This window comes from Ambystoma mexicanum, chromosome 9, assembly GCF_040938575.1.
Source record: "Ambystoma mexicanum isolate Mex_15411 chromosome 9, UKY_AmexF1_1, whole genome shotgun sequence".
NCBI classification, from domain to species: Eukaryota; Metazoa; Chordata; class Amphibia; order Caudata; family Ambystomatidae; genus Ambystoma; species Ambystoma mexicanum.
This window is the reverse complement of record NC_090931.1, coordinates 1,238,769,280-1,238,795,175: the sequence shown is the minus strand read 5'-3', so window position 1 is coordinate 1,238,795,175 and position 25,896 is coordinate 1,238,769,280. Positions and strand designations below refer to the sequence as shown.

General features: G+C 51.2%; 1 protein-coding gene across 6 annotated transcripts in view; it reads left to right on the top strand.

Moving 5' to 3' along the window:
* SLC35F5 (solute carrier family 35 member F5) overlaps positions 1–25,896 on the top strand; it is a 1,900,137-nt gene that overhangs the window by 1,433,816 nt on the left and 440,425 nt on the right. For all 6 annotated transcript variants that reach the window (XM_069616580.1, XM_069616583.1, XM_069616584.1 and 3 more), the window contains one exon: positions 7,764–7,854. In XM_069616580.1, coding sequence (XP_069472681.1) covers positions 7,764–7,854 — 91 coding nt within the window. The remainder of the gene's footprint in view (positions 1–7,763; positions 7,855–25,896) is intronic.

Here is a 25,896-nt window from a genome sequence, read left to right as displayed (position 1 = left end):
CAGAGAGAACACGACACGCAAGGCTGTGGGTTGCCAGTCGGTTCACCCCAAGGCGCTTGGAGAGATTGCATCAACACTCTTCACCTTTTTCCACAAGGAAAAATACATTAGACTTGTTTGAGATTGTTAGGCACGTAGTGCTGAACCAATGAACATTCCCCCTGTCCTCAAGGACAAAATGAAGCATCACAAGAGGTCCCGCTCCCCTGGTGGTTACTTCTTCCTTGAAGAATGTCACTGCTTCTGTGAGGCGCCACAAGTACCTTTCACAGCCCAGTTCTCCACACCAGAATAATGGGAGACCTTTCAGGTTAAGATGCTACACCTCTTTGCCAAGGCCCCGGGAATGATGACTTTGGTCTCAGTTCTGTCAGTGTCTGCAGTGATGAGACAATCCGGCAGAGAACTTTGGAAAGACTGTACACCTGTAGGCTTGACCATGGCTCCTATGGGCGAAGTCCCTTCACTATGTAGCACTGCTCAATCTTCTGACGTCAGTCCTCCGGCGGAAGCTCTGTTTTCCATGGCGCCAAGGCTTTTCGTGAATACAACCTGCACCTTAGGAGTGCATTAATGCCAGAAATTGAGGACATTTTTTACGAGGAGGGTGATCCATCCCCTTTATTTTATTTTTGTTATATATTTAAGTTCAGCATAATATGACAATGCAAATGCAGTTCATTAATAAGCAATTGTACAGAGTAGTACATAGACGCAATCAGCATTATGTTTTCCCACTGTCTAATCTAAAGCATTGCTATTCTTACCAGTTTATCTTTTGCTAAGTAAGCTCTAAACACGCTCCATAAGTGCTTTGGCCTGGAGGCATTGGGCATTTTCAGTGTATATTGTTACTCAGTCATTAATCCATGTTAGCTCTTTAAGTCACTCATTAAAAGTCGGTGGGCTAAATGATTTCAACTTTTTCAATATACACCTCTTTGCTACAACACACTCTATGTTTAGAAAGTCTCTGTTTTTGTCCATTGTCTCTTGACACAGTCCAAACATAGCTGACATAGGAGATACAGATATCTGCTTATGCACAATACTAGATGATGGTGCATAAAGTGCCTCCCGATTGTGTCCCAGAGCAGGGCGGCTCCATAAAATGTGCAGCATGCCTGCATCCGGCCCGCCGCACCTCAGGTAGTGCCCTTTACAATCTGGATAACTTTTTTGATTTTAAGGGGCGTATAATGTAACATGTGTAATATTTTATATTTAACCAGCTTTAAACGCCTATTGTGGTGTTCCCCAGGTGTCTGACCTCTCTCCCTGGCTTTTCAATCAATGCCTGGCACTTCTTGCCCACCGCATTGCCGCTCTCTACCCCTACTTTCAGTGCTATGTGGATGACACTCAACTCATTTTCGGCTCCCTTCATCCACCTCTTCTCATTCTCTCATGTCTGACTGTCTGTCTGCTATCCAGGAGTGTTGTGCCGCCAATGATCTCTGCCTTAATGCCAGTAAGACCGAGATAATCCTCATCGGCACTAGGGATGTAACGGTATAGCGTTAAAGATACCGTGAACCACTTAATAGAACAATAATAACCGTCACATTGTTTATACCGGTATACCCTTTATGTCGTTAAGTGTGCTTTTCAATCTGATTTGGAAAGGCTGCAGTAAGCAAATGCTGCACAGTCTTGGCCTTGCACTGTTGGATGTGCCGTCTGCAAAGTAGTTTCAGTTGGAGCAGTTTTTAATGCCATTCCATTAACCACACGTGCCTGACACAAAATCAATATGTTAGCAATAGGAAGAATACATACAGTGCCAAGAAGGAAAAGGGTTTACTTTGGGGTTTATATATTTATAATGGATGTTTGCTAAACATGACAATGGAGGATTTCCCTGGTTCTATCATTGAATTTACATATAATAAGTCACACTACGAAATTCACTCATCTCTGTGGGCATACCCTGCTGCCATACCAAGGGGTAACATGTCCGTGATTACTGAACACCTTTTGGCCCGTAGGTAAACTAAAGGCTGTAACATAAAGAGTGTGTGTGCGTGTGTATGTGTATGCGCACAAGTGTATACTACCATCAGCCTCTATTGATCTGTGGCATGCAGGTTATCAAGATGGCAACATGTTCATCTTCACCAGTAGCCAGTGAGGGGAGCTAAAAGCCTAGATGACCACTTAAAAAAAGCTATTCAGTTTGCTTTGCCAGTCGCAGCAGGGCTTCCCCCCCCACCCTCCTCCTCTCCACACATGTTTGTGTTTGGTGGAAGCAAGGGGTGGCATTTCAGTGGAAAGCATGTTCAAAAGCCCAATTCTGGCCATGGGTGCCTGGTTTTGGTTGTGGTGATAAATCTGACAATGTATGACCCTTTAGAAAATATTTGTTAAGATTAGTTAACTCCACCTGCTATACCGCGATAACCATGATATACCGTCATTTGGCAAGAAGGTTATCGTACCGTCATAAAATTAATACCGTGACACCCCTACGACACACCTGCTCCCTCCTTTTCTGTCACTCTCTTGGCCCTCTTCCTGCTCCCACCTGTGAGGCTAAAAACCCTGGGGTCATCTTCAACTCCACACTCTCCTTCTCTCCTCACATCTCTGACGTCTCTAAGAAGTCACACTACCAGCTGTACCTCCTCAGAGGTATTCTTCCTTTCCTCTCCTTCCCCCAAAAGCTCACTGTCTCCAGAGCTCTGGTTCTCTAAAGGCTGGACTACTGCAACAGCCTCTTTCTAAAGCTGCCTGTCTCTACTTTCCGCCTTCTGCAACTCATCCAAAACAGGCCTGCAAGACTTGTTTGACCTCAAGCCCAGGTATCGTATCTCTCAAGGACTGAAATCTCTGCACTGGCTCCCAGTAGCGGCGAGGATTACGTTCAAAATCCTCTGCATTGTCCACAAGGCTGCCTGGGGTCTCAATACCTTAAACTCTCTCTCTCTTTCTAAATATCTTCCTTCTCAAGCTCTTCGCTCATCCACCTTCAACTCCCTCAGGGTCAGTCACTTCTCCAAGCAACGAGTTGGTTGTAGTAGATCTTTCTTCTGCTGGGGCCTCCCTCTGGAACAGCCGCCCTGCCTCTCTGAAACATGAGGAGAACCATCTCCGGTTTCCGGAAGCACCTCAAGGCCTTCCTCTTTGCTTCTCCTTTCTCTCCTCCTCTCCCCTGCTGATCTCCTGGCTGAAACTGCACTGGTTACCTGGCTACCCCCTGATCTCGAGCCCAGGTCCCCTTCCCGCAAGTTGCTCACCTGCTCTGCCCCCTGGCAACTCTTGCACCCGGGACTGTTTCTGTATCCCTATAGCCCCTTACCAGCACTTGACGTCTGCACTTACCCATGCACTTGCCACCAGCTGGCCGCACTTTTTATTTATTGTCCTTATTCATTTGACGCTCACCCTAACCCCCTGCACTTTTCCCCTCTCCGAGGCACTTGCGCGATCTCAGTCACCTGGCCTAGTAAGATCGGGGCAGAGTATCTACGTGACAAGTTTACGCGCTTCTCCAGCATGGGGTCTGGCATGGATTCACATGTTCATGAATATTCCCCGTCGTCAGGCTGGCAATCCTCGGTAAAGAAAAAATCAGTATCAGTTTCGTTTCTGATCTGTCTTTCTTAGTAGTAACCAATTACTGATCTCTGGGTCATACTGCCCCCAGCCAATGACTGCCCTCTCCCTAAGCCCTGCCTCTGGCAGCCATCCTCAGATTTATACCGCACGTTCAAGTGTTGGGAGTCCTCGTGCATAGCTCTTGAGTTTTTTGCTGCGTTTTCACACTTTTTCAGGAGATTTTCTCATTTTTCGGTTTAATCGAGCCTCAAGCTCCACAGTTTCTACTTCCGATAACGGGGACCCGTTTCGGAATTCTTCTACGCCCCTCAAGGGTGAAGTTTTCGTCGAGTTTACGCTTCTTGGAGGATTCCGGAAAATATGCGGCCTACCTCAATGGACATGGCCCAGGACGAGGGAAGCTCGACGCCCGGATCCAAGCTGTTCAGGTGCTGCCCTGCATGCAGATTACAAAATGTTTTCAGGGAGGACGAGCATTCGCGATGTCTGTACTGCCTTCATGAGGACAAGACACACGTGGAGAAGGACTGTGCGTTCTGCAAGAACCTTTCGGAATGGACCAAACAAGATCATCGTTTCCGCCTCGCCGCCTGGCTGGAGAAGGGCACAGCAGGTGAGAAGGCGAAGAAAAAGTCTGAGTGGGCTTCTAAGTCCTGTGAGGGCGCCCCGGTGACGGGGGCCCAACAGAAGGCCAAGCACTGCGAGTCCGCGGGCACCGGGAGCACCGAAAGGTCGGGCTCTTCGGCTGCCAGGCAGGGCGCGATTTCCCCGGCACTTTCAACCACGAGCCTCTCGGAAGAGGAAGTCCAAGAACCCGGGTAAGCTGCTGGAGCGGCCCCGGTCGATCTCGAAGGGACCCGAGGGGGAGCGAGGCGCTGACCCTCCCCCCAAGGCGAAGGCCCAGGACGCACCTAAGGTGGTTGATCCAGCGGCAAAGGCCTCTATCGAAGTGGTTGCTGCGCCCCTGGCGAAGCCGGCTGAGACTACGCCAGTGGAAACGGCCTCTGGGCCCAGAGTATCCCTGCCACCGCGGAGGGAATCCTCTTTCCAGCCCATCGTTAAGACCCCATTGAAGATCCTGGCGGAAAAAGAGTGGGAGGGGCGGTGGCCATTACAGACTCGGAATCAGCCTCTGAGGAGGATCTGATGGAAACCGGGAAGGGCCTCAACGAGAGGTTCATAGGCCTCAACGAGAAGTTCGAGAAAGTTCGTTCCCAGGGGACGCTTCCCGCTGATGTGATCGAAGAGGGCCCAGTGGGGCAGCCATCCCGTCCGTCGCAGCCATTACCCGAGCCCCAGGATAGCTCGGCAGCCATTTTGTTGGCGATCCAATCCTTATGTACTGAGATAAGGACGAGGTTACCACGGACCCCGACGGAGGATCCAGAACCAGGCCCATCAGGAAGCCCTCCGAACAAGCAGAGGAGAGTCCACCTCGCTCCTCCCTTCGTGCCCGCGAGGCCTGTGGACCCCTCATCCCCCTCGCCGGACCCTAGAGAGGATACGGTGACGGATACAGACGACAACGGCGGCGATGACACAACGGACATCCTGTCTTCAGCCCCCCTCAGGCTTCTCCACCCGACGAAATTGGCTCCTTTCACGCCATGATAGCCAGGGCATCCGAGCTCTTCCAGCTCTGCCCTGAGGAACAGAAAAAGGAAGGGTTTCTTTACCAACGTCGGGAGGCCAAGAGGAAGACGGTCCTCGCTGTGCCATTGCTCGACGACATCTGGGACGAGGGGCTGGCTATCCTCAAGAACCCTTCCACGACACCCACCAAGAGGGACAGGTACGAGAAGAAGTAGAGAGTCCCCGATTCCGCCCCCTTGTGCCTCAGGGCCTAGCCCACGCCGGACTCTGTCGTCTCGGCAGCAGCCAAGAAGAAAGCAGCGGGTGCGGCGGCTTCCACTTCCCCGCCAGACAGCGAGGGCAAGAAGTTGGACTCCATGGGACGACGAGTCATCTCGTCGGCGGCGACGACGATTAAGGCGGCCAATGCCTTAGCGATCGTGGCCCGCTACGACAGGCAGCTTTGGTTCAAGATAGCTCCCCTGCTAGACTTCCTACCGGACGACAAGAGGGCGGAGGCCCTACAAATTCTGCAGGAAGGAGAGGTGGCGTCGGATCACACCATAACGGTGGCAACGGACATTGCCGATACCGGATTTCACCAACGGGGTTTGCCTCCGACGACGAGGATGACTCAAGGCGACGGACTTTCGCCAGGACGTCCAGACCAGAGTGTTGGCTATGCCGTTCGATGGCAACAACCTTTTTGGGAAGACGGTGGACGAGTCGCTCCAGGCCATCAAGACCGACTCGGAGACGGCCCGGGCCCTAGGGGTACTTCAACAACGACGGCCCTTTCGGAGATCCGGAGGCAGACAGGGTGCCTCCAAGGGATCCAGCGGTGGCTCTTCTACATACCGCCAGGCGGCCTGCTCCTCGTCCCAGGAGGCCTACAGAGGTCGCGGCAAGCAAGGGGGATCCCGTCGTCGTTGTCAAGGAGGCCAAGGCGGCAAGGCCTCCTCCAAGCAAGACTGAACCGGCCGTGGCGTCGGGCCCCCACCGAAGCACCCCGGTGGGAGGCCGTCTGACGAAGTTAGTCAGCGTGTGGGAGTCCATCTCCACCTACCGTTGGGTGCTGGACACCCTGGCCAACGGGCACTCGCTGGAATTCCAAAAGAAGTGTCCTCGCATTCCTCCCCTGACCCGGAAGGAGAATCACGTCCCTCAACTGCTGTTGGAGGTAAGGGCGATGCTCAAGAAAGGTGCCATCGAGCTCGTCCCCAGGAGGCTCTGGGGCTCCGGAGTGTACTCAAGGTACTTCCTCGTCAGAAAGAAGACAGGCGGTTGGCGCCCCATCCTGGACCTGCGTCGTTTAAACAAGTACATCAAGGCACAGAAATTCAGGATGGTCTCCCTCCAGTACGTGCTGGGACAGCTGGAGGAGGGCGACTTCCTATTGTCATTGGACCTGGAGGATGCTTACTTCCACATCCCCATTCTAAAAGGACACAAAGTTTCTTGGGTTCGTGGTTCAGGGACGCCACTACCAATTCAGAGCCCTGCCGTTCGGATTAAAGTCGGCACCCAGGGTATTCACCAAGTGCCTGGCACCAGTGGCGGCGCGGCTGCGCCTACAGGGGATCCACGTCTACCCCTACCTGGACGACTGGCTAATCCGGGCAAGGACAAGAGAACTCGCCGTCGAACACACAGCGAGGACCGTCCGGCTGCTCACGGAACTGGGATTCGCCATCAACTACCTCAAATCCCACCTGGTTCCATCGCAAGTAGCACTGTTTCTGGGAGCGAAGCTCGATACAGTGGGGCAATTGACCTGCCCGTCGGAGGAGAGGATGAAGGCCATTGTGGGAAATATGATCTTTCTTCTCCTTGGATTTTGCCTCTCTCTTCCAGCGCCATGATACTCTCAGGTGACCGTGCGCTATATAAGTCCATATAACATAACATGATTCTGCTGGCCCTAAATTGGGCCCAGTGTATGACGTACCCGGGCCTTGTAGAATGGCCACCTGTATTCCTTGACATCTTCCAGCGAAGGTGGACTGCCTCGCCCAATCACAAGGAGTTTTCCTATCCAATCTCGGTACACTCAACCTTCATGTGTGGCTGCTGAGATACAAGGAGTTGGACAACATCAAGAAACCTGCCATTATGTATGCACATGCAACCGGCACAAGTGTTCGCTTTGTTTTGGGTTTGGTGCTCTTAAAAAAAGGGGGGGGGACTGAGGTTGGGGGCGTAGTGACATAGTACTTATACGACGCCTGACGTAAAGCGTTGATGGTCGATGACTGGGCCGAGGTCCACTACGCCCCCTGTCGAAAATGTTCAGAGCCAGCAGAGCTGGAGGGAATATCTCAAATGAGGAATCTGCGGGAGAAGAATTCATGGAAAGAACATTACGGTAAGGTAATTTCTCCTTTTAAAATATTCACTTGAGCATGTTTGTAATGTGAAGTCGGGCATTGTTGGTTGTAGAGCTTTTATGATTCTTTTTGGTGCCTTCTGACATGTTTTCAGAGAATCTGGTTAACTGATCAAATGCACCATAAACATAGATTGGTAACATTACAATAGAATAGAAATTCATATTTGTATTGAATATTAATATTTTATGTTTGCACTGTTCAGGTTTTAAAAAGTAAAATGTTCTGCTCATGTTTTGTTTTCAGGGGCTGCTTCCTTACCTCATCGTTGATAGGCACACTGGCATTGAGCCTAACAATACCGCTGTCCATAATAGCTGATATGTGCATGCAAAAGGTAACAACAATACACATTTTACTTTGAGTATGTTTCTTTGCTGCAAATTAGCATGCAGTGGTGTTTTAATGCACACGATATTTAAATTTGACATTTAAAATGTATGTTTAGCTTCAGACCTTCTTCCTGTGATCTTTCTGACCTGACCTTTCAATTTTTTCCCTAGAGTTGGAACAATCCCAGGACATTTCCACAAATAGCAATTGGCTTTTTAGGTTTTGACTTATAGTGCCAACCATAGCAGCCAAAAGTGAATGATGGGTCAGAGAAGAGCTGAGGGATGGATACTGGAATTTCACTGCTCGACTCTGAAGGGTGCAGGAAGTTACTTGCGTCCGGATGCCACCCTGAGACTGTGGATGTGTGGCATGGGAGCGAGATATAGAGTAATCCTTGGTCACCTTGCCGTGATCCCAGTACATGTCCTGGGATGGTTCAATTGCCTCATCGGAAGCCAGTCTCAAGGGTCCATTCCCTCCTCACCCCACGAACCCTCAGGTTCAAACATCTCTAGAGGCTTAATCCCTAATCCAGAACGTTATAACACTATTACCGCGTGAAGTAAAGTCTCCCCTTTCCCAATGGAAAGCTTTCCCCCTAGCCAGGCTAAAGTCTCTAATACTAGAAAAGAAAGCTTTCCCTTTAAAGGAAACCCTATCCCCATGCCTGACAAAGGTATTTGGTATGTTGCCACTGTTATCATATCACCCGGCACATGGTAGAGTCATGTCATGCACTGAGGAGTAGAAGGTGTATTCTCTTGCTAGAGGGTGTGTGGTCCGCCATGCATCCCTGAGTTCCAATACCTGCATGAGGGAAAAGTAGTTGTTGGGCTGCTCGAGTTTGAGGGCAAGGGGCTTTGTTGGTCCTATCAAGTGTGCGGTCAAGGATTAGGTTCATGTCTCCTCCCCATATTTGAGGTATCCTATAATACCCAGCTAGGATTTCTTTTAAATGGTCCCAGAATTCTGGGCAGTCGGTATTGGGGCAGTATGCATTTGAGTATGGTCTCTCGTCCCTCCAGAATGCAATGCACCACCAAGTACCTCCCTTCTGGGTCCACATGCACCCGTTTCTCAATGAATTTCAGGGACTTGTGCACAATTATCATGACGCCTATAGATTGGGTGGAGTATGAAGTGAAGTATCTGTTCACTCCCCCACTCTCCCCATGAAAGGGCTATATTGCGGCATGTACCCTCTTTGGTGTGGGTTTCCTGTAGGAATAACATATTGGCCCTGTGTCTGAGTATAGGATATTATTTTGCGTGATTTGATGAAATTTCCAAGACCCCTGACGTTCCAGCTTAGAATCCCCTTTTTAATGATTCATGTCCTTTTCCGTGTGTAATCGTACTATTTGTATCCTTGTAGGCCGTGTCCCGTGGATCCCAGCACCCAGTCGCCAGGTTCTTAATAGTTTAGACCCAACTTCCGTTATGTGTAGCACAACCAGTGCTTTTGTTCCCTTCAGAGTCAAAGTTAGACCCTGCCCCCCCCTTCCCGCCTCCCACCCTCACCCCCAACCCAGCAGTGTATGCTCCCTTCCCATTCCTGCCCCCAACCGTCCCCTTGTGCCAACAGGGCCTAGGGGCCAAAATCAACATAACTTACACAAGCAACTGCAAATGGGAGCGCTGTTGCCGCACGGCGTGTGTCAAAACAGGGACTTTCACATCCTGACCATAACTAGTGTCCAGGTGGTTTAAACTTTCAGTAAATTGCTATCTGCACAAATCTCAGCAAAGGTCATGGGATCATAACTTCAGTACAGACATATAAGCAGAGTTGATTATCTCACTCTGCCAGTCCTTCCACATGGTGGGCCACTGGGATTTGTGCCTCAATGAATTTAACAGCTTTGCTGGGTACTGAATAAAAAGTACAGTTTGCTCCGGAATTGTAGTTTCAGCCGTGCTGGGAATAGCATAGTATATTCCTCTCGCAGAGCATATTTTTGACTCCAATGAATTGGTGACATTCTAGCTGTACTGGGATGGAGACGTCTGGGAATATTCAGATGATTTGGTATCCCAGTCTTAATTCCTTTTCGTAGGCCAGCCGTAGAAGTGCATCTCTGTCTCTGTAACTTTAAGTTTTAGTTATTATAGGTCTGGGGAAGTCTGGGGTACTTTGTATACACCTTATTTTGGTTCTATTATGAGTTTATCACTCTACATTGGTTTTAGGGAGTAGGCTGTTGGAATCTGTGGTTTAGTTTTGGCTTCACCAAGGTCATATTTTGCAGTAATAAAAGCAATGCTTTGATGATATGTGTCCAGCTTTTAATCGATCCCTTCCTCCCACAGATCCCTCAATTTAGATAGTTCCTATCCACTGCCAACTGCCTTTGGAAATGTTCAGCAATCTTGCATGACTGTTATGACGGGGCCTGGATATTCATTAGAGCCCCGAACCCCAACATCTTAGTCCCTTTGTTTCTGCACGCTCCCCATCCAGGCATTCCGATGAGACTTCTAGTATTCCTAACTTACTATGCTACATTTCTCCACTAAGTGTTCTTCAATGAAATAGCAGAAAACATGTATGCTCAAGATGCTGGACATCACAAGGCACTGGGGAGCCTCAGCCTATCGCCAGTGGCAGAGCTAGGTTCCACTGTGTTTGTTGAAGTCAGCAGAGGCACCTCTGGCAACTGCTCCCCTCCCATGCCACACAGCTCTGCCACCCTGCATGGAGGCCTTGGTGCCATCTATAGCAGCAGTGGCACTAGGGCACCTAACTGAAATGGGCGCAGTCACAGTGAGAGTTTTCCAAAGGTGGGTCACATCTTGCAAGATGCCACAATCCGGTCTTGACCTGGTGGGCTGTGTTACCTGTGCGTTGGGTAGTGGACCTGTTGTACTCAGAACTTCAATGTTTGCCCCATATATTCAAGATAAATCGACAGACTTGCTCTTTGTTGGTGACATCCTGTATGCGGCTAGAGGTAATTAATCTGTGGCGATGTTCAAGGTCTTGGGTGGTTTTAGGTTTAGTTGTCCCAGCAATTTGCCACTTCCTCATCTTGGACCATTTCTTTTCAGCCTTTCGCCACTTTCTCCCGCCGCAGTAGGGGTCAAGCGCCCTCCAATGAGCAAGCCCAGCAGCATTTCCCCTGTTGGTGGGTGGGGAGTTGTCCCTTGTCATTAAGAAGAGGCCTCTGACCACTGGACGGGAGGAAGCAGCTGCATCTTAGCTGCTTGCCGCTGTCTTTTTAAAACTCAGTGTTTACTTTTGTTTTATTTACCCTCTCCCCAAACTTCCCTCTGATACTCTTAAGTCCAGTCCCCTTTCCTGCATACTGTGTGGGCGTCCCTCGCTAGGGACGGGAGACGGAACCTTTTTCACCAGAAAAATCATCTTGCCCTTTAAATGTAGATGCGCACGGGGGCGCAGCCCTGGGAACTTTAGCTCTCCTGACTCCGCCGACTGGTGCTACTACCAAGTCCTCTTTTGCGCGTCCACGGGAACAGACCGCTTTCACCTGCGCTCCTGGGTTAGGCCTTCGGCCTTGTAATTTCACGCGCTCTTTCCCAGAGAAGTATTCTTGTCTTCTTTTTTCTTTTCCAAAATTAGGTACTGCTCTGTCCTCCTGCGCCACGCTCCTCCCCAGCGCATGTCGACGACGACAGGCTTCAGCAGGTGTCCAGCCTGCAATGGTCCCTTCCCAACGTCCGAACCCACGGCCTCTGCCTCTGGTGCCTTGGCCCAGACCACAGCTGGGACAGCTATACCGTGCACGGCGTCCTGACTCTCTGCGCGTCAAAAATCGATTAGCAAGGCAACGGGAGCTCTTTGGAAGATTGCCTCCAGAGGACCTTAAAGCATTCGTGAAACAGAAGACCCCAGGCCTATTGGGTGTCCTGTTCTCCTCCGCACCCCGCAAAGGTGACTCCTTCCCATGGAAACGCCCAAGCGGGAGGGACCTCTCAGGTCTTAAGACCAGCAAGAACACCAACGCTGCTACAGCTACCGGCCACCAGGCCGAGGGGTTGCAAGATCCTACCGGTGCTACCGCTGAGGGGCCACAAGGCTCTATTACCAGGTCCAAACCCGAGGGGCTACGCCCTACCACCGGACCCATGTCTGAGCGGGCACCTGTACACAGCACTACTGGCACCACAACTGAGGGCACTCCGCCTACCAGGCCTCGGCCTGAGGTGCAGGGAAGGCCACAACCACCACCACTCAGCGTACTGGTGGAAGCTGGTCCCAGCTCAGCAAGTTCTACGACGCAGGTACTTGGCTTGGAGCAAAAGCAAATGGCCACTGGGCCAGACAAAATGGCGGCTCACCCGACGACTTTTCCCTTCGGAGACCAGGCAGCGGAACGAGCTTCCAGGCCGGATTGGTTAACCCCTGTCACTTGGTCCACATCCTATTCATCCACTTCGCAGGGCAGATGCACTCTGCTGGTATCTGGTCTTTCCATCGAAAGGGTTTCTATTGAAACTCTTTCCAACAAAGATTTTGCATCGAATTTATGAATGGGGTAAAGGGTTATTTTTTGTTAGGGTGGGGTCCTAAGGGTAAAAAACAGGGTGTTGGAAGGGGGGGGGGGAACCCCCAAAAAAGGCATTTCATGCAACAAAAAAAAATGGATGGAAAATGTTTGTCGGAAAGGGTTTACATGGAAACCCTTTTGATGGAAAGACCATAAACCACTCTGCTCCATGCAGATAGACTGGGCACGCCAGGACACAGCAGCATCAGGGCCTGTCGCCAATGCTATTACCATCAGGCACCCCTCTGGCCTGTAAAGACGATTTCTTCGAGAAGTTCCTCGTCGTCATGAAATCACCAAAGATGGGTACCATCCTCAGGGACATGCTCCCTCTTGTAAAGCCGCAAGCAGCCATGGCCACACCGCCCCTGGGTCCAGCTCTGTCCCCAGCTCCCATGCCTGTACCAGTCACGGCAGCCCGGCTCTCCTACCTCACCAGCCTCTGGCACTGATAATCAGCACGCCACAGCTGCCTGCACCCAGCACTCCTCCGGCTCCCCCGGACCTGCAGGACACAACAGTGGACATAAACGAGGAGGAGGATCCAGACACCCCATCATCGGCTGGCAGGCCTTGTTGAGTACTTGGGAATCCTACAGCCACAGGTGGAACAACTACAGGCGGGGGTACTGGCTGAAGTTCTCATGCTATTTCCTACTTCTAGAACGGGAATTCCACTTCAAATCTGATGTTGTAGCGTTTCCCAAAAAAGGTTGGTTCAAGCCACCTTCTACCCAACCTACCAATAGGCGTCTCAATGCCAAGTACAGGCAAATGGAAGTGGACCCCCTCCTATTGTAGGCACACCCTCAACCACACTCCTTGGTGATAGCGGCAGCATCACTATACTCCAAGCCACAATCCTCCTTTGCGACTTTGACCTCTACACTCCTGGACAAGGAGGAAACATTTTTGGAAGCATTCGGGAAGAAAATGTATTCGAACACCATTCTCCATCTGCGCCAGGCCAATGCTGATGCCATGTTGGTGGCTGTCGACCAGAAGCTGTGGCGGGAAATTGACGATTTCCTCCCTGAGCTCCCCACCCACAGCCAGGCTCGCTTCGAGGCTGGGCTGGCGGAGGTCAAAATCTTGGCATCAAGACATAATGGAGTCCATGGTGGCCCACATTCAGGGCAAACCATCTGTATTACCACGGACAAGAGAAGGATGGCTAAAAAATTCAATCCAGATGTGCAGGAACTCATACTAGACCTGCCATTCGAGGGGGGGGTGACCTGTCCCGTTCAACAACAGAAGAGGAACTCTTATCAATACTAGTTACCCAATGTATACTTCGGTGCATGAATACCAGCCTGAACAGTTTCTTTTAACTAAAACCTGGAAGAATCTGTAATCTGGTCCACATATTGTTCAAGCTCTGCAAGTAAACTGAGATTTTCTTAGGCACAGAGGCTCATTGCGGCCTGGAGGTGGGCTAGCAGTTTGTGTGAAAGTGCCATTCTCTTAAAATTGAGGCGATGCCTAGCCCTTTCAGCCTCACTGAATTTCATGTTCTAATATTTGACTGTCTCTGACCCCTGGCTCTTCCTTTTCCTTGGCCTTTTTAAAACTGCGGTTTGCTAAAATTTATATCATGGGAGATTTGAACTTGCACCTAAATGACCCTAATAATCATTTCACTGCAGGTTTCATAGCAGCAATGGAGGATTTTTGCCCCACTCAACTGGTTCTCCAGCCGCCTTCTCACAACCGTGGCAACACACTTGATCTGATATTCTCAGTTGCAACACTGGTCACTGTGTTTTATGCCCTTCCAATTAGCTGGACTGACCACTTTCTGGTTCCTTTCACTATTAATATTACGGAGGCTTGTGTTAATCCGGCCGATCCAAGGCCTGCATCGCCGTAAATGGCATTTGACCAATTATGCTGTGATCTCTGTTCAAACTGTCAATGCATTTATGTCATCAGCTAATACAGATCTTGAAGGCCTCTTTTAAGATATTTACTGTCACGGCCAATAATTTAGCTCCTTTGAGGCCCTCTCGCCCGTGCTCCTGCCCGGCTGAGCCCTGATTCACTCCACAGTTGGCGGAACTCAGGCTCCTTTGTAGACAGGCAGAGTGGAAATGGAGGGCTGGGTACTGTCCTGACATGAGTCCTATTCCGTAGTTTGCTTGCAATCTACCATAAAGCAATTTTTCAGGTAAAATGCTTTCACTTCACTTATCGTTTAGAACCTGCTCTGAATCGGCCCAAGGAGATTTTTCAGATTAAGTCACTGTCTTCTACTACCATCGAGGAGGCTTCTGTCATTCCCTCCCCAGCTTTGTTACTCACTTTCTACTTACTTCCTTAATAAAATTCTGGCCATTCGCCAGGAGATTGCCTCTTCTATTGTGCTGCCTTCTACAGAGGCTACCCCCTTACCAAATGCAGATGTGCTGTCCTCGTGCTCAGTTTTTCCATAATTCTATCCTTTGGAACTTTATTCCCCTTTCCACTCTGAAATCTATCATAGCGGCTATTGCTCCTGATGTGACAGGTGCAGCCAATCAATTCTTTTCTTCTGCCTCTATACCTTCTATTCTTAAACACGCTTTGGTGATTCCACTTTAATAAAATCAACACTTTGGGCCAACTCTTTCTGCTAACTATCACTCCATCTCTCTATTACCTTTTGCTTTTGAAGCGCCTGGAATCACTGTTCTGTCCCTTACTCTGTTCCTCCTTGGAAAATGTCTCTTTTTCTTCTACTGTGAGAAACCTGAGGGTGTCTTACTGTCTGAACCCTGGGACTCCCTTTCTCGGGTGGCCAGGGCACGGTCATCGCCCTTAGATCCAGACCCTGGGGGTGGACGAGGGCGGGAGGATCACCTGGGTAAGGGGTTCTCGGGGAGTAGGATAGGGGCACCCGATGGCGAGATGCGATACACCCTTCCTTATGACACATTTTCTCCATCCTACCCAGTAGGGCATCTAGAAACTCAAACCGCCCCCCTCCCTTTCCTGACACGGACACTTTCTGACAGACATCTCTCCATGAGCGACAATGGATTAACACCTCCCTACCAGACATTCCCTCTGTTAACCATTCACCATTTCAGAACCCATACCATTACCCATCCCGCCCCCCAATTCCAACAGATACCAAACCAGAAGCGAAGCATAGGAGAACTGGGAGAATTAAAGTACATATGTCACCCTATGCCCTACAACAACCCATTTGTACACAACACTACAGTTGCCCCCTTCACCCTGACGAAAACCCATATGGTCTTTGCAGTATTCTTCAGAAAAACTACAACTCCCATAATCCCTCCACACTGTTTTTCCCTAAAACCACTGGGGCGAGGAGGAGAGAGATTGGGAGGATGAGGATTAGAGACAGAGAACTATGGACACGGAAGAGAGACTTCCCCAACCCTCCAACCCCCCCGCCTTTCTGTATCAGACTGTCCAACTAATGAGCCAAGGCAAAGTCAGGCCTCCCTTCACACCCAGGCACACCTGAATCCAATCACTACTCCCATGAAGTATAAAAGGCGGAGCAGGAGAGCACACTTTGAGCGAGTTGGGGATGTTGGAAGGTGCAAGGAGCCGTAGGAAGACCAGAAGAGCTGTAGAGACCCTGGGAGACCTGGAGGAGGAGAAAGCCACACTGGCCCTGTGAGTTCAGAGGAGACTGCCCTGTGGAGAGGGAGCTGTACCTCCAGAAGTCGAGACCAGGGGCAGCTGGGGTTGTCTACTGGTACCCACAGCAAGACTCCTCCCCTGGGCCATTCAGGCAAACCCAGGTCTCTGAGGGTCAGGAGAAGAGACCCTGACCTCAGAACAATATCCCCTTTTAGCATCTACAGTCCCCAATGCCAGAAAAGGCCATTTGTGGAGCTGAGACGTGGGAGCAAAATCCTAACAGTGCATTCTGGGACTGGATGTCCAAAACATATTTTTGAAAACTGTGAATTATGAGAGGGGTCCGAACCTGGCAGAGGGAGACCTCTTGTGAACGTTTGAGACACCCCGGCCATAACATCCTTACTTATTTTGTGAACACTTCCTTCTTTTCTTATGAACATTATCCCACACTCTCTTGTCGCATAGCGGTAAGGATTGGCAATTATTTTTTTTCTTTTAGTATGGGCCCTTTTTTATTTGACTAGACTCCACTTGGACGGTATTATTATTTGATGGTCGTAGCTTACTCCCATCTTAGATTTATGTTTATCTCACCCATTTTACAGTTAAATAAACACCCTTGAACTGTGATCACGTGTCTTTCTTACTTAGATACCATGCCTTCCTTAGACTACCCTTTTCAATCAGGTTTCAGACCAGAGCGAGGAACTGTCGGTGCTTGTTTCAGTTGTGGATGATCTAGCACGACTGTCTGATCAAAGTGGGTTGGGGGCGCTGATTCTATTAGATCTTTTGGCTGCCTTTAACCATTCCACCTTGCTTCTTCGACTAGAAAGTGCTGGTATTTCAGGCTCGATCCTGTCTTGGTTTGGATCCTTTCTTGGTAACCGCTCTCAGTCACTTTATGTTCATCCTTTTCAGTCCAGGTGGGCGTGGCTTGATGGCTACGTGAAAGGACGTGTTCTTTGGGGGCTCCTGCGGAGCCGCCACCGATCCTTGAAGTAAAAGATTGCGGGCGAAATAGCATGCAGGCAGCACACCCAGGGACATATGAAGGTCCGGGGCACATTTTGAGTGCAGCGCGAGGCTGATCTGCTGCAGACTGGAGGAGCCGCGGCCCCGAAAGAAAGCCGGGCACCCGAGATCGGGAGACAGCCAAGATGGCGGACCACAGACAAAAACTGACCACAGTGTTGCGGTCGCGCACAGAGGTGGTTGGAGCCGTGAATAAGCCCGCTGCGGCTTCAGGAGTAGTGTGTAACCCGGCCCGCGAGCTACATCGAGACCTGGCTGAAGGGGGCCTGTCGGACCAGGGGAAGGACAGCGAGTCCCGAGACGGAAGTGGTGGGTGAACCTTGCCTGCGGGACGCGGCGGAGGGTGGAAGTGGGGCGCCCCTGGCTGCATCGCCACCACTACACACGAGGCGGCGGGGGGGCTTGCACTGTGCTCCCCGAGCTGTGCGGCTGGTCCCCGCGGTGCTCGGCGGAGCAGAAGCCCCCATGGTGTTGGAGCCGGGGGGGCCAGACAAGGTAAGAAGTGCCGGCGCCCGTGGGGATCGGACCGCCTGAGAGATAGTGCCGGGGGCAGCCACGAGTGGAGGGCCGAAACTCAGCTGGCCCGGTGGGGGCCCTGATTGGCCGCAACCAGGCTCAACGGAAAACGGAAGTAAGGATGCCTGTGGTGAGGGCCTCTCCGGACACTGGGGGCTCCACTTGATGGTTGGAGTGCCCCGCGGGAGGCGCCCAGCTGAACCCCCGCGGCAGCACCGCACGGGGACAAGAGGAGGCGCATTCAGTCTTGGAATGCGTGTGCGAGCACAAGCCTCCTACATAAGGCGGCATCCACAGCGATAAGCAGCTGAAAGGGTTGTGCCGAGGCTGGAGACATCAACACAAACAGCCAGGAGAAGGTGGGGGGACACCGAGCCACCTGGACAGGGTCCCAGTCTGAGGGACCCCGCCATCAATAACACGAAGCAGACCAAGCAGTTTATCCTGTGACACATGCAGAGCTCCGGAGAGCGCATTGAGGGCAGTCTGTGCCAGGACACGGTCCGGAAGAGGCGTTGGTGACGCGACTGTGGGCCCAGTAGCTGTGGGGTCCTGCCAGGGCCTGGAGCAGTAGGGTGGGGAGAAAGTGAACGCTTCGGATTACCAGGGTCAGAGGGGAGCGCAGCATAGGCCTTTGAAGTAACACTGATCTGGACCTGGTACGTGTGAGGACACAGCACATTCCAGGAGCGCAACAGGAAGCCGGCACACAGCCCCCCACACAGTCGGAGTGGGCACTACACACTGGGGACGGCCCAACACCACGTAGACCTTCTAGTGAGAAGTGGCAGGACTGCACACACCTAGTTGGCGCGGCAGGATGGCCAACAGAACTGTGAAACTGAACATCAAGCAGCCCACGCTAGATGATTACGCTAAGACATCACCGGGTGCTGAAGGGGCCAGGAGCAAGGACAAAGCTACCACCGGGACTGCAGAGGCTCCAGGCACCATCCAGGAAGTACTTGCTGCAATTGCGGACCTGAAAGTTGCCTGGGAGACTAAATTGGGGCTGGCCATGACCGAATTGAAGGCGGCACTGGATCTTAAGGTCGGCGCGGTCCAGGAGGAGGTAAACCTCCTTAGACAAGACATAAGAACATTGGCGGAGAGCACCGGGGATCTGGAAAAGGAGATGGCCCACTACACGGCGGATTGTGCTGCCCACAAATCGGTACTTCATGCCCTAGTGCAGCGGGTGGGCAACCTCGAGAGCAGAGCGGAAGAAGCAGAAAGTCGTGCCAGACGAAATAACATCTGCATCGTTGGATTGCCGGAAGGAATTGAAGGGCCTAACCCTACGGAATTTGTAGAAACCATAATGCTGCAGGAAATAACTGGAGGGGCGCTGACCCAAGGGTTTGCTGTCGAGAGGGCGCACAGGGTGCTGACGAGGTGGCCCCCCTCCTGGGACCCCTCCCAGACCAGTGATCGCAAAGATCCCGAATTACCGAGATTGCGAGAAAATACTTGAATTTTTCTGGAAAGGCGTAGCGATCGAATGGGGCCAGCGAAAATAACTGCATACCCAGACTACACCCTGCAGGTGCAGCGCAGCAGAATGAACTTCGGAGCAGTGAAAAGGAGACTGAGGGAAACGGGCCACAAGTACATGTTGCTTTACGTGGCCAAGCTAAAGGTGTTTTACAGGAACAAAACTCTGTTTTTTGATACCCCAGAGGACACCATGTGGTGGCTGGACATGCAGAGCTGCCCCCAGGAGTCGGGTAACCAGACGGGAGCTGAAGAAGATAAGTAATATGCGGTCGTGGCACCCAGGGTGACATAGCGCGAGACACTGGGACTAGAATATAGTGTTAAGCAAGGTTTATAAGGGATGTGGTGTTTGGAAAGTACGTGCTTCTAAGATCCGCTTGAACTGAATAAGCCCAATCGGGTGAGCGGGAGCTCCCGGGAGACAACCCTAGAACCCCCACAGTATTAAGCTTAGTTAGGTCACTAGTAGTTTGGTGACACCCCGCGGGGCCTAGCCCTCGGTGCTTCGAGGAGGGACCAGACGCGGGTGGGCCTGAGAGCCAGGGATGGAGCTGGGCATTTGTTGGGGTGGGTTGGGGAGGGGGGAGAGGAAGAGTTGTGTGCAGTGGGGTGTAGTTGGGGAAGGGAGGGGAGGGAAGGCTGTTGTGGGTGGGAGGGTAAAGAGCCAGATTGTGTCATTGGGAGCTGAAAGGAAAGCTAAGAGGAGAGGTAGGATACCATGTCCATGGCGTCGGGTAATCTCAGGGTGGTGACCTGGAATGTGCGGGGCCTCAATAATTACCTTAAACGAAACAAAGTGATGATGTACCTCAGAAGGATGAGAGTCGACATCGCTTTGTTACAGGAAACCCACCTCACTAAAGAAAAACTGGAGTTGGTTAAGAGGAAATGGAAGGGAAGCGTTGTGGGAGCCACATACTCGGCATACGCGAGAGGAGTTGTCACATGGGTGGCACCGCATGTGCCGTTTCAGCTGCTTAGGTCCACTGTGGACCCGGAGGGGAGAATGGTGGTGGCGGAGGGGCTCCTGGAAAATCGAGAAGTGAATATTATAAACCTATATGCCCCTAACCAGGACACAGCAGCTTATTTCAGGTCTCTATATGGAAAAATCTGCCCCTGCTGGGCGGAGCGATACTATGGGGGGGGTGATTTCAATTGCACCCTGAACCCCATGGTGGATAGGTCAGATGGTAAACTGGACAAACCAACCCCAGCAGCCAAAGCACTCGGGGCACTGTTGTCAGACCTCAAACTGGTGGATGTATGGAGGATGTTGCACCCAAAAGACAGGCAGTATTCTCATTACGCAGCGCCGCACGACCTGCACACTAGGTTGTATTATGTGTTCGCTCCTGAGGAGGTAGTGGGAGAAATGGTGGGAGCAGAATATAAGGCCAGGGTGCTCTCGGACCATTCCCCCCTGGTCCTGGAGTGGTGATACCACCCCCCCAGGGCACGTATCCCGACGTGGAGGCTTAGAGCCGAGGCTCTACAGGACTCAGGATTCCAAGAGGACCTGAGGGAGTCCATCACGGAATACTTTGACATTAACACTGGTAGTGTGCAATCAGTAGGAACGGTATGGGAGGCATTCAAAGTGGTGGTGCGAGGGGTTGCCATATCTAAATCCAGGGGGCTCCAACGGGAGTTACAGGATACGGAAAGCGAGCTAGAGGATTTGATGCGTAAAGGGGGGACCTCCTGGGAAGACGGGAGGAGGATAAGGGAGTTGCAGGGGGCTAGCGGAGAGCTCTGGGACAGACTATGCAAGTTGAATTATAAGAAATACGTGGAGAGGCAACATCCGGGTGGGGACAAGCCAGGAAGACTGCTGGCCTGGTTATATAAAAATGAGACGCCCCGGTCAGTGATTAGAGTTATTAGGGGGGAAGATGACCAGATTTATGATACCCAGGATGGCGTGAATGAAAAGTTCCTCAGATATTATAAACGCTTGTACGAGGATACAGGCGGAAACAGGGGCCTAGACATTTCGGAAACACTAGAGGATATGGGCCTGCCCACCCTAGACGACCTGGAACGAGCGAGCCTAGAGGCCTCAATCACCGCGGACGAACTGGACGCAGTGATCCTGCACCTAACCACGTGTAAGGCGCCTGGGTCAGAAGGACTGCCTAGCAAATTTTACAAAGCGTACAGGCAGGAGTTGCTCCACCCGCTGCTGGCCATGTTCAACGAGGCCTACGAACTGGAGGAGTTGCCAGGGACCCTGCGAGAAGCGGTGATCATCCCGCTCTTGAAACCGGGCAAGCTGGAATTGAACTGTGGGTCATATAGGCCCTTATCGATGCTCAACCAGGATAGCAAAATACTCACTGCGGTGCTCGCCAATAGGCTCAAGCTAGTGATTGGCAAACTGATACACCCAGACCAAACAGGTTACTTCCACGGCAGAAACATCACTGACAATCATAGGAGGCTACACCATATCATTGACCAAACAGAGAATGACCCGGGCGAACTGGCCATTGTCATTGGACACGGTCAAGGCCTTCGATACAGTTAGGTGGCCATGGTTGATGGCGACCCTGAGAGGATTCGGGATGGGGCTGGGGTACATGAAATGGGTCAAGATGTTATACAGTTCCCCGATCGCTAGGGTCAAAACAGGCACCGTGATCTCAGACAAATGGCATCTCAGTAGAGGGACCAGACAGGGATGCCCATGGTCGCCCATGTTATATATCCTAGCGCTGGAGCCGTTGGCAGTTTGCCTTAGGCAACAATATGGGGAGGTGGGGATCCAAACGGCAGAAGGGACACATTTGATATCATTGTATGCTAACAACATGCTCCTCTACCTGCGCTTCCCGGAAGAGAACCTGCAATATGTCCTAGAGGCGATGGATCGCTATGCCACCCTCTTGGGCATATTGGTAAACCCGGGGAAGTCCAGCGTGTTCCCCCTGGGGAGATACAGGGGCATCCCACCAGATAAGTTGCCCATCTTGCAGATACCCTGGCGGACCGAGACGTTCCGATATCTAGGCATAAATATATACCACAGTATAGAGACAGAGCACAAACACAACACGGAGAAGGCGATTGAGGGCATTAAAAAACAGTAAGGTGTTCTGGTCCAGATTGCCCCTGGCCATGAAGGGAAGAGCAGCTTTGCTTAAGATGGTTGTGTTGCCCAGACTGCTACACTTTTTCGTGAATGTCCCGTATCTGATTGCCAAATGCTTTTTTGGTAAACTTCATGGCATGTGCAGGGACTTCATTTGGCACAACTCCAGGAACAGGGTGACCCTCTGGAAATTACAAAACTTGTGTGAAAGGGGGGGTATCAACCTGCCGAACTTTGAATTGTATTATCTGGCGGGACAGCTGCTATACATGGCCAGGTGGTTGTCGGAAAATGACTCGGCAGAAGCCAGGCTTTTGCAGGGAGACCTGGCCCCATATTTCCTTAGGGAGACAGTGTGGTTGCCCAGGACGAAGGTGGCGGGGAGGGGGAGGTTGCTGGTGCCGGGCTGGGAGGTCTGGCGCAGAGCGTGGCGAACTGTGGGTGACACTGACCCGCTTTCCCAACAGGTTCCGTTGGTGGTGCTATGTGGGGGAGACTGCCATTTGATAAAAGGGGTCCGCAAATACTGCGAACCGGTGGGCCTGGCCACCCTGGGTGATATATGGCGGGAGGGGGAGGCAGTAGGATTCCAGAGCTTGATGGAGGAGACTGGGGTGCATACGGGCCAATATATAACGTACACTAGACTTATGAAACGGGTGAGGGAAAGGTGGCCCGAAACAGCACTTTCAGAACAACCTGACGCCACCATAGAAATGATGTACGATGTCTCGGAGGGCAGGCACGAAATATCCCGGATATGAGTTACTGGGCACGGAGGCGGGAAGGAAGCTGCTCCAGCTGAGGCACGATTGGGAGGAGGAGGAGGAGGTGGGGGAACCCATGACAGACGGCCATCTATCTATCTCTTGAGTAGGCTGCAGGTGCTGCAGAATTCTGTAACCAGGCTGCCACTGACTACCCTCTGCGTGCTTCCATCTCACCAGTCCTTTGCCACCTGTACTGTTTTCCCGTGGCTCGCCGTATTGAGTTCAAAGCACTCTACATCGTCCACCATGCCTTTTTTTTGAGTGGGTACAGAGTACCTTCAGGATAAATTCCGTCCATACATGCCTGCCCAAGCTTTAAGATCAGAGCATGCTTACCTCATTCACGTACCTAGGTTCAAACGGTCGCAGGTGGGAGGAAGTGCCTTTTCAGTGGCAGCGGCTGTTCTATAGAACAATTTGCTACATTCCCTCCGCTCGAATGATAATCACCTGCTGTTTCGACGATAACAAGACCCTTCTTTTCTGATTCTTTCCCTGGTTTTTTTTCTAGCTGCTCTTCTCTGTCTCTTGAGCGACATGATGCCTTTACTGGCTACTGGCGTAAGTTCACGCTTTACAAATTCGGTTTAACATAACATAACTTCGTCACTTGGGCTTTAGAGGTCATTTAGCAAGTTTACGGTTCCTTGAGTCCAACACCCAGCTGTCCTCCCTCCTGTCTGCCCTTTCCCCCCTCAAAGTCCTCTCCTCTTGAAGAGGTCAGTTTAATCTTGGAAAAAGTAGGCCATCGAAATTGGTGCCTGCCGCGTAGTGAGATCAGGTCTTGTATTATGTATTTTCTGGCGGCAAGGAGGGTGAGGGCCTGCATACCAGCATGGATCTGCAGCTTTTGAATTTGTAATTGCAAAAGGACAAACTCAAGATGGCCATCTTCCAGGCCCTCAAGCACCACGACAACACGACTGGCTGGTGTCACTGGACCTTCCAGATGCCTACTTACGTGTGCCAATCCATCTGAAACACAGCAAGCACCTGATGTTCGTGGTGCTAGATTTCCATTACCCAATCAGCCTTTCCCCTGCACCAAGGATCTTCATTGTGGAGGTCACTTGGGATCTACCCAGTTGGTTGTGAAAGCTTTATTGCATTTGGCAAAATGGCCATATTAATGCATTCTTTTTGTTGTCTGAGTGGTTGGGGTAGGGTATTATTTAATAGTGTTTTTGGGGTGATGGAGGGTTCAGGGGGCATCGGAGCAGGATAACGGTGGCCTGCCTCCATAATTAAAATGCTTTGTAAAATGCAGTAAAAAAGGCCAACACAATCTGAAATCCCTGGTCAGGTCTCTCCTCTCAGGATGTAGAAGCCCTACCTGTATGATTGGCTTGCACCGCAGAGTTGATGACAGCCCACGTGCACTACCCCTGCCATGTTTTGGACAGCAGCTTGAGATTATCCCTGAACCCTGACGTGCCAGGTTTCACGTCCTAGCCGCTCCACTAAAGAGCATTGCTGGACGCTCACGCAGCAGGATTTCTCCTGAGGAACTAGTAGCAAACATCTTGCAAATGGTGAACATCTTTTTGTCTGTTTTGATCGTAGCCTCTGCCTTCCTGCACTTTCTGGGCCTCATGGTCTTCTGTATCCTGTTGGTGATGGAGGCTCAGTTGCTGATGCATTTGTCCCAGTGGCTGCTTCAATGTCAGTGGTCTCTGTTTCAGGGCCTAATGTCAGGCCTGTTAGTCTCCAGCAAGGTGTCTCAGGACCTGCATTTGTGGACCCTGAGGATTAAGGTGCTGAGGATGGAACGTCTCTGATAACCCTCTCCTCATCAGACCGTAGTGATGGACGCACCCCTCATTGGTTGCTGTCTACATGGGGAACCTGATAGACCGCGGTCTTTGATTTCCAATCGAGTCTCTGGAGCAGATCCCCTTGCTGGAACTGTGGACTAGAACAGTGTGCAATCAGGCTGGCCCTGGTGGCTTTCCTTCCTTGTGTACAGGGTACATGTGTCCAGACTTCTAATTGACTCATTCCTCCCTCAGATTCCTCATCTACTTTTCCTGCCATTAGGGGGATCACTGATGCTCTACAGACACCATTACACCCCCTGCGCCGGAAATTACATTGGGGCCAGTATATATGTAGAGGTGCTGCGCCCTGTGATCGTGCTTCCTTTTTTCTGCGTACTCTGCTCGCTATTAAGAACACCATTGCTAGCTGTTTCTTTGCCTCTTGAATTTGTGCAATGCCGAATCTGGCAAGGTCTTTGCCGTTCAAACCCTGCATGGATTCTGGGTGCCAGTTGTCAGTGCTGGACCCGCACTGCATATGCCTTTACTGCCTTGGTGAAGTCCACGATACACAGGACTGTGAGTCCTGCCAGTCGATGCACCCGAAGGCACTGTGGGAACGCAGAGCAAGATTGTTGGTACTCTACTTACTGGTGCTGAAGAAGGACAGAGGTCTGAGACCCATCCTGGATCTGCAGCGTCTGAACGTATACTTGCGCAAATACACATTCAAGATGGTCAGTCTGACTCAGATCCGCCATGCGCTGGATGTGAACGACTAACTCGTCTCCCTGGATCTCCAGGTTGCCTACTTCCATGTGGCTATCCACTTGAAGCACAAGAAGGAAGTGCTTCAGTTTCAAATTGGGGAACTGTCGTTTCGAGATCAAAGTCCTCCCTTTAAGCCTTTCTTCTGCATCCATGGTTTTCACCAAGCTGCTAGCAGTAGTTGTGGCTTGCCTCAGGAAGGAAGGCATTCATTTCTTTCCCTACCAGGACAAATTGCTCATCCGAGTCTGCTCACCAGATCTAGCATCTGTGCCGAATGTGCAGCCCATTGCCTAACTTCAAGAAGTGTCCAGTTTTGCCATCCTGGTCCCTCTGATTTATTGGTGCAATCTTAGATACTCGCCTGCTACATGGTTTCCCACCTGAAGACAGAGTGGCAAACATGTTCAAAATGGTACGGTTTTCCAACCTCACACAGCAGTTCCAACCTCAGCTTTTCTGGGCTTGCTAGGTCTCATGGCATCATGCATCTAG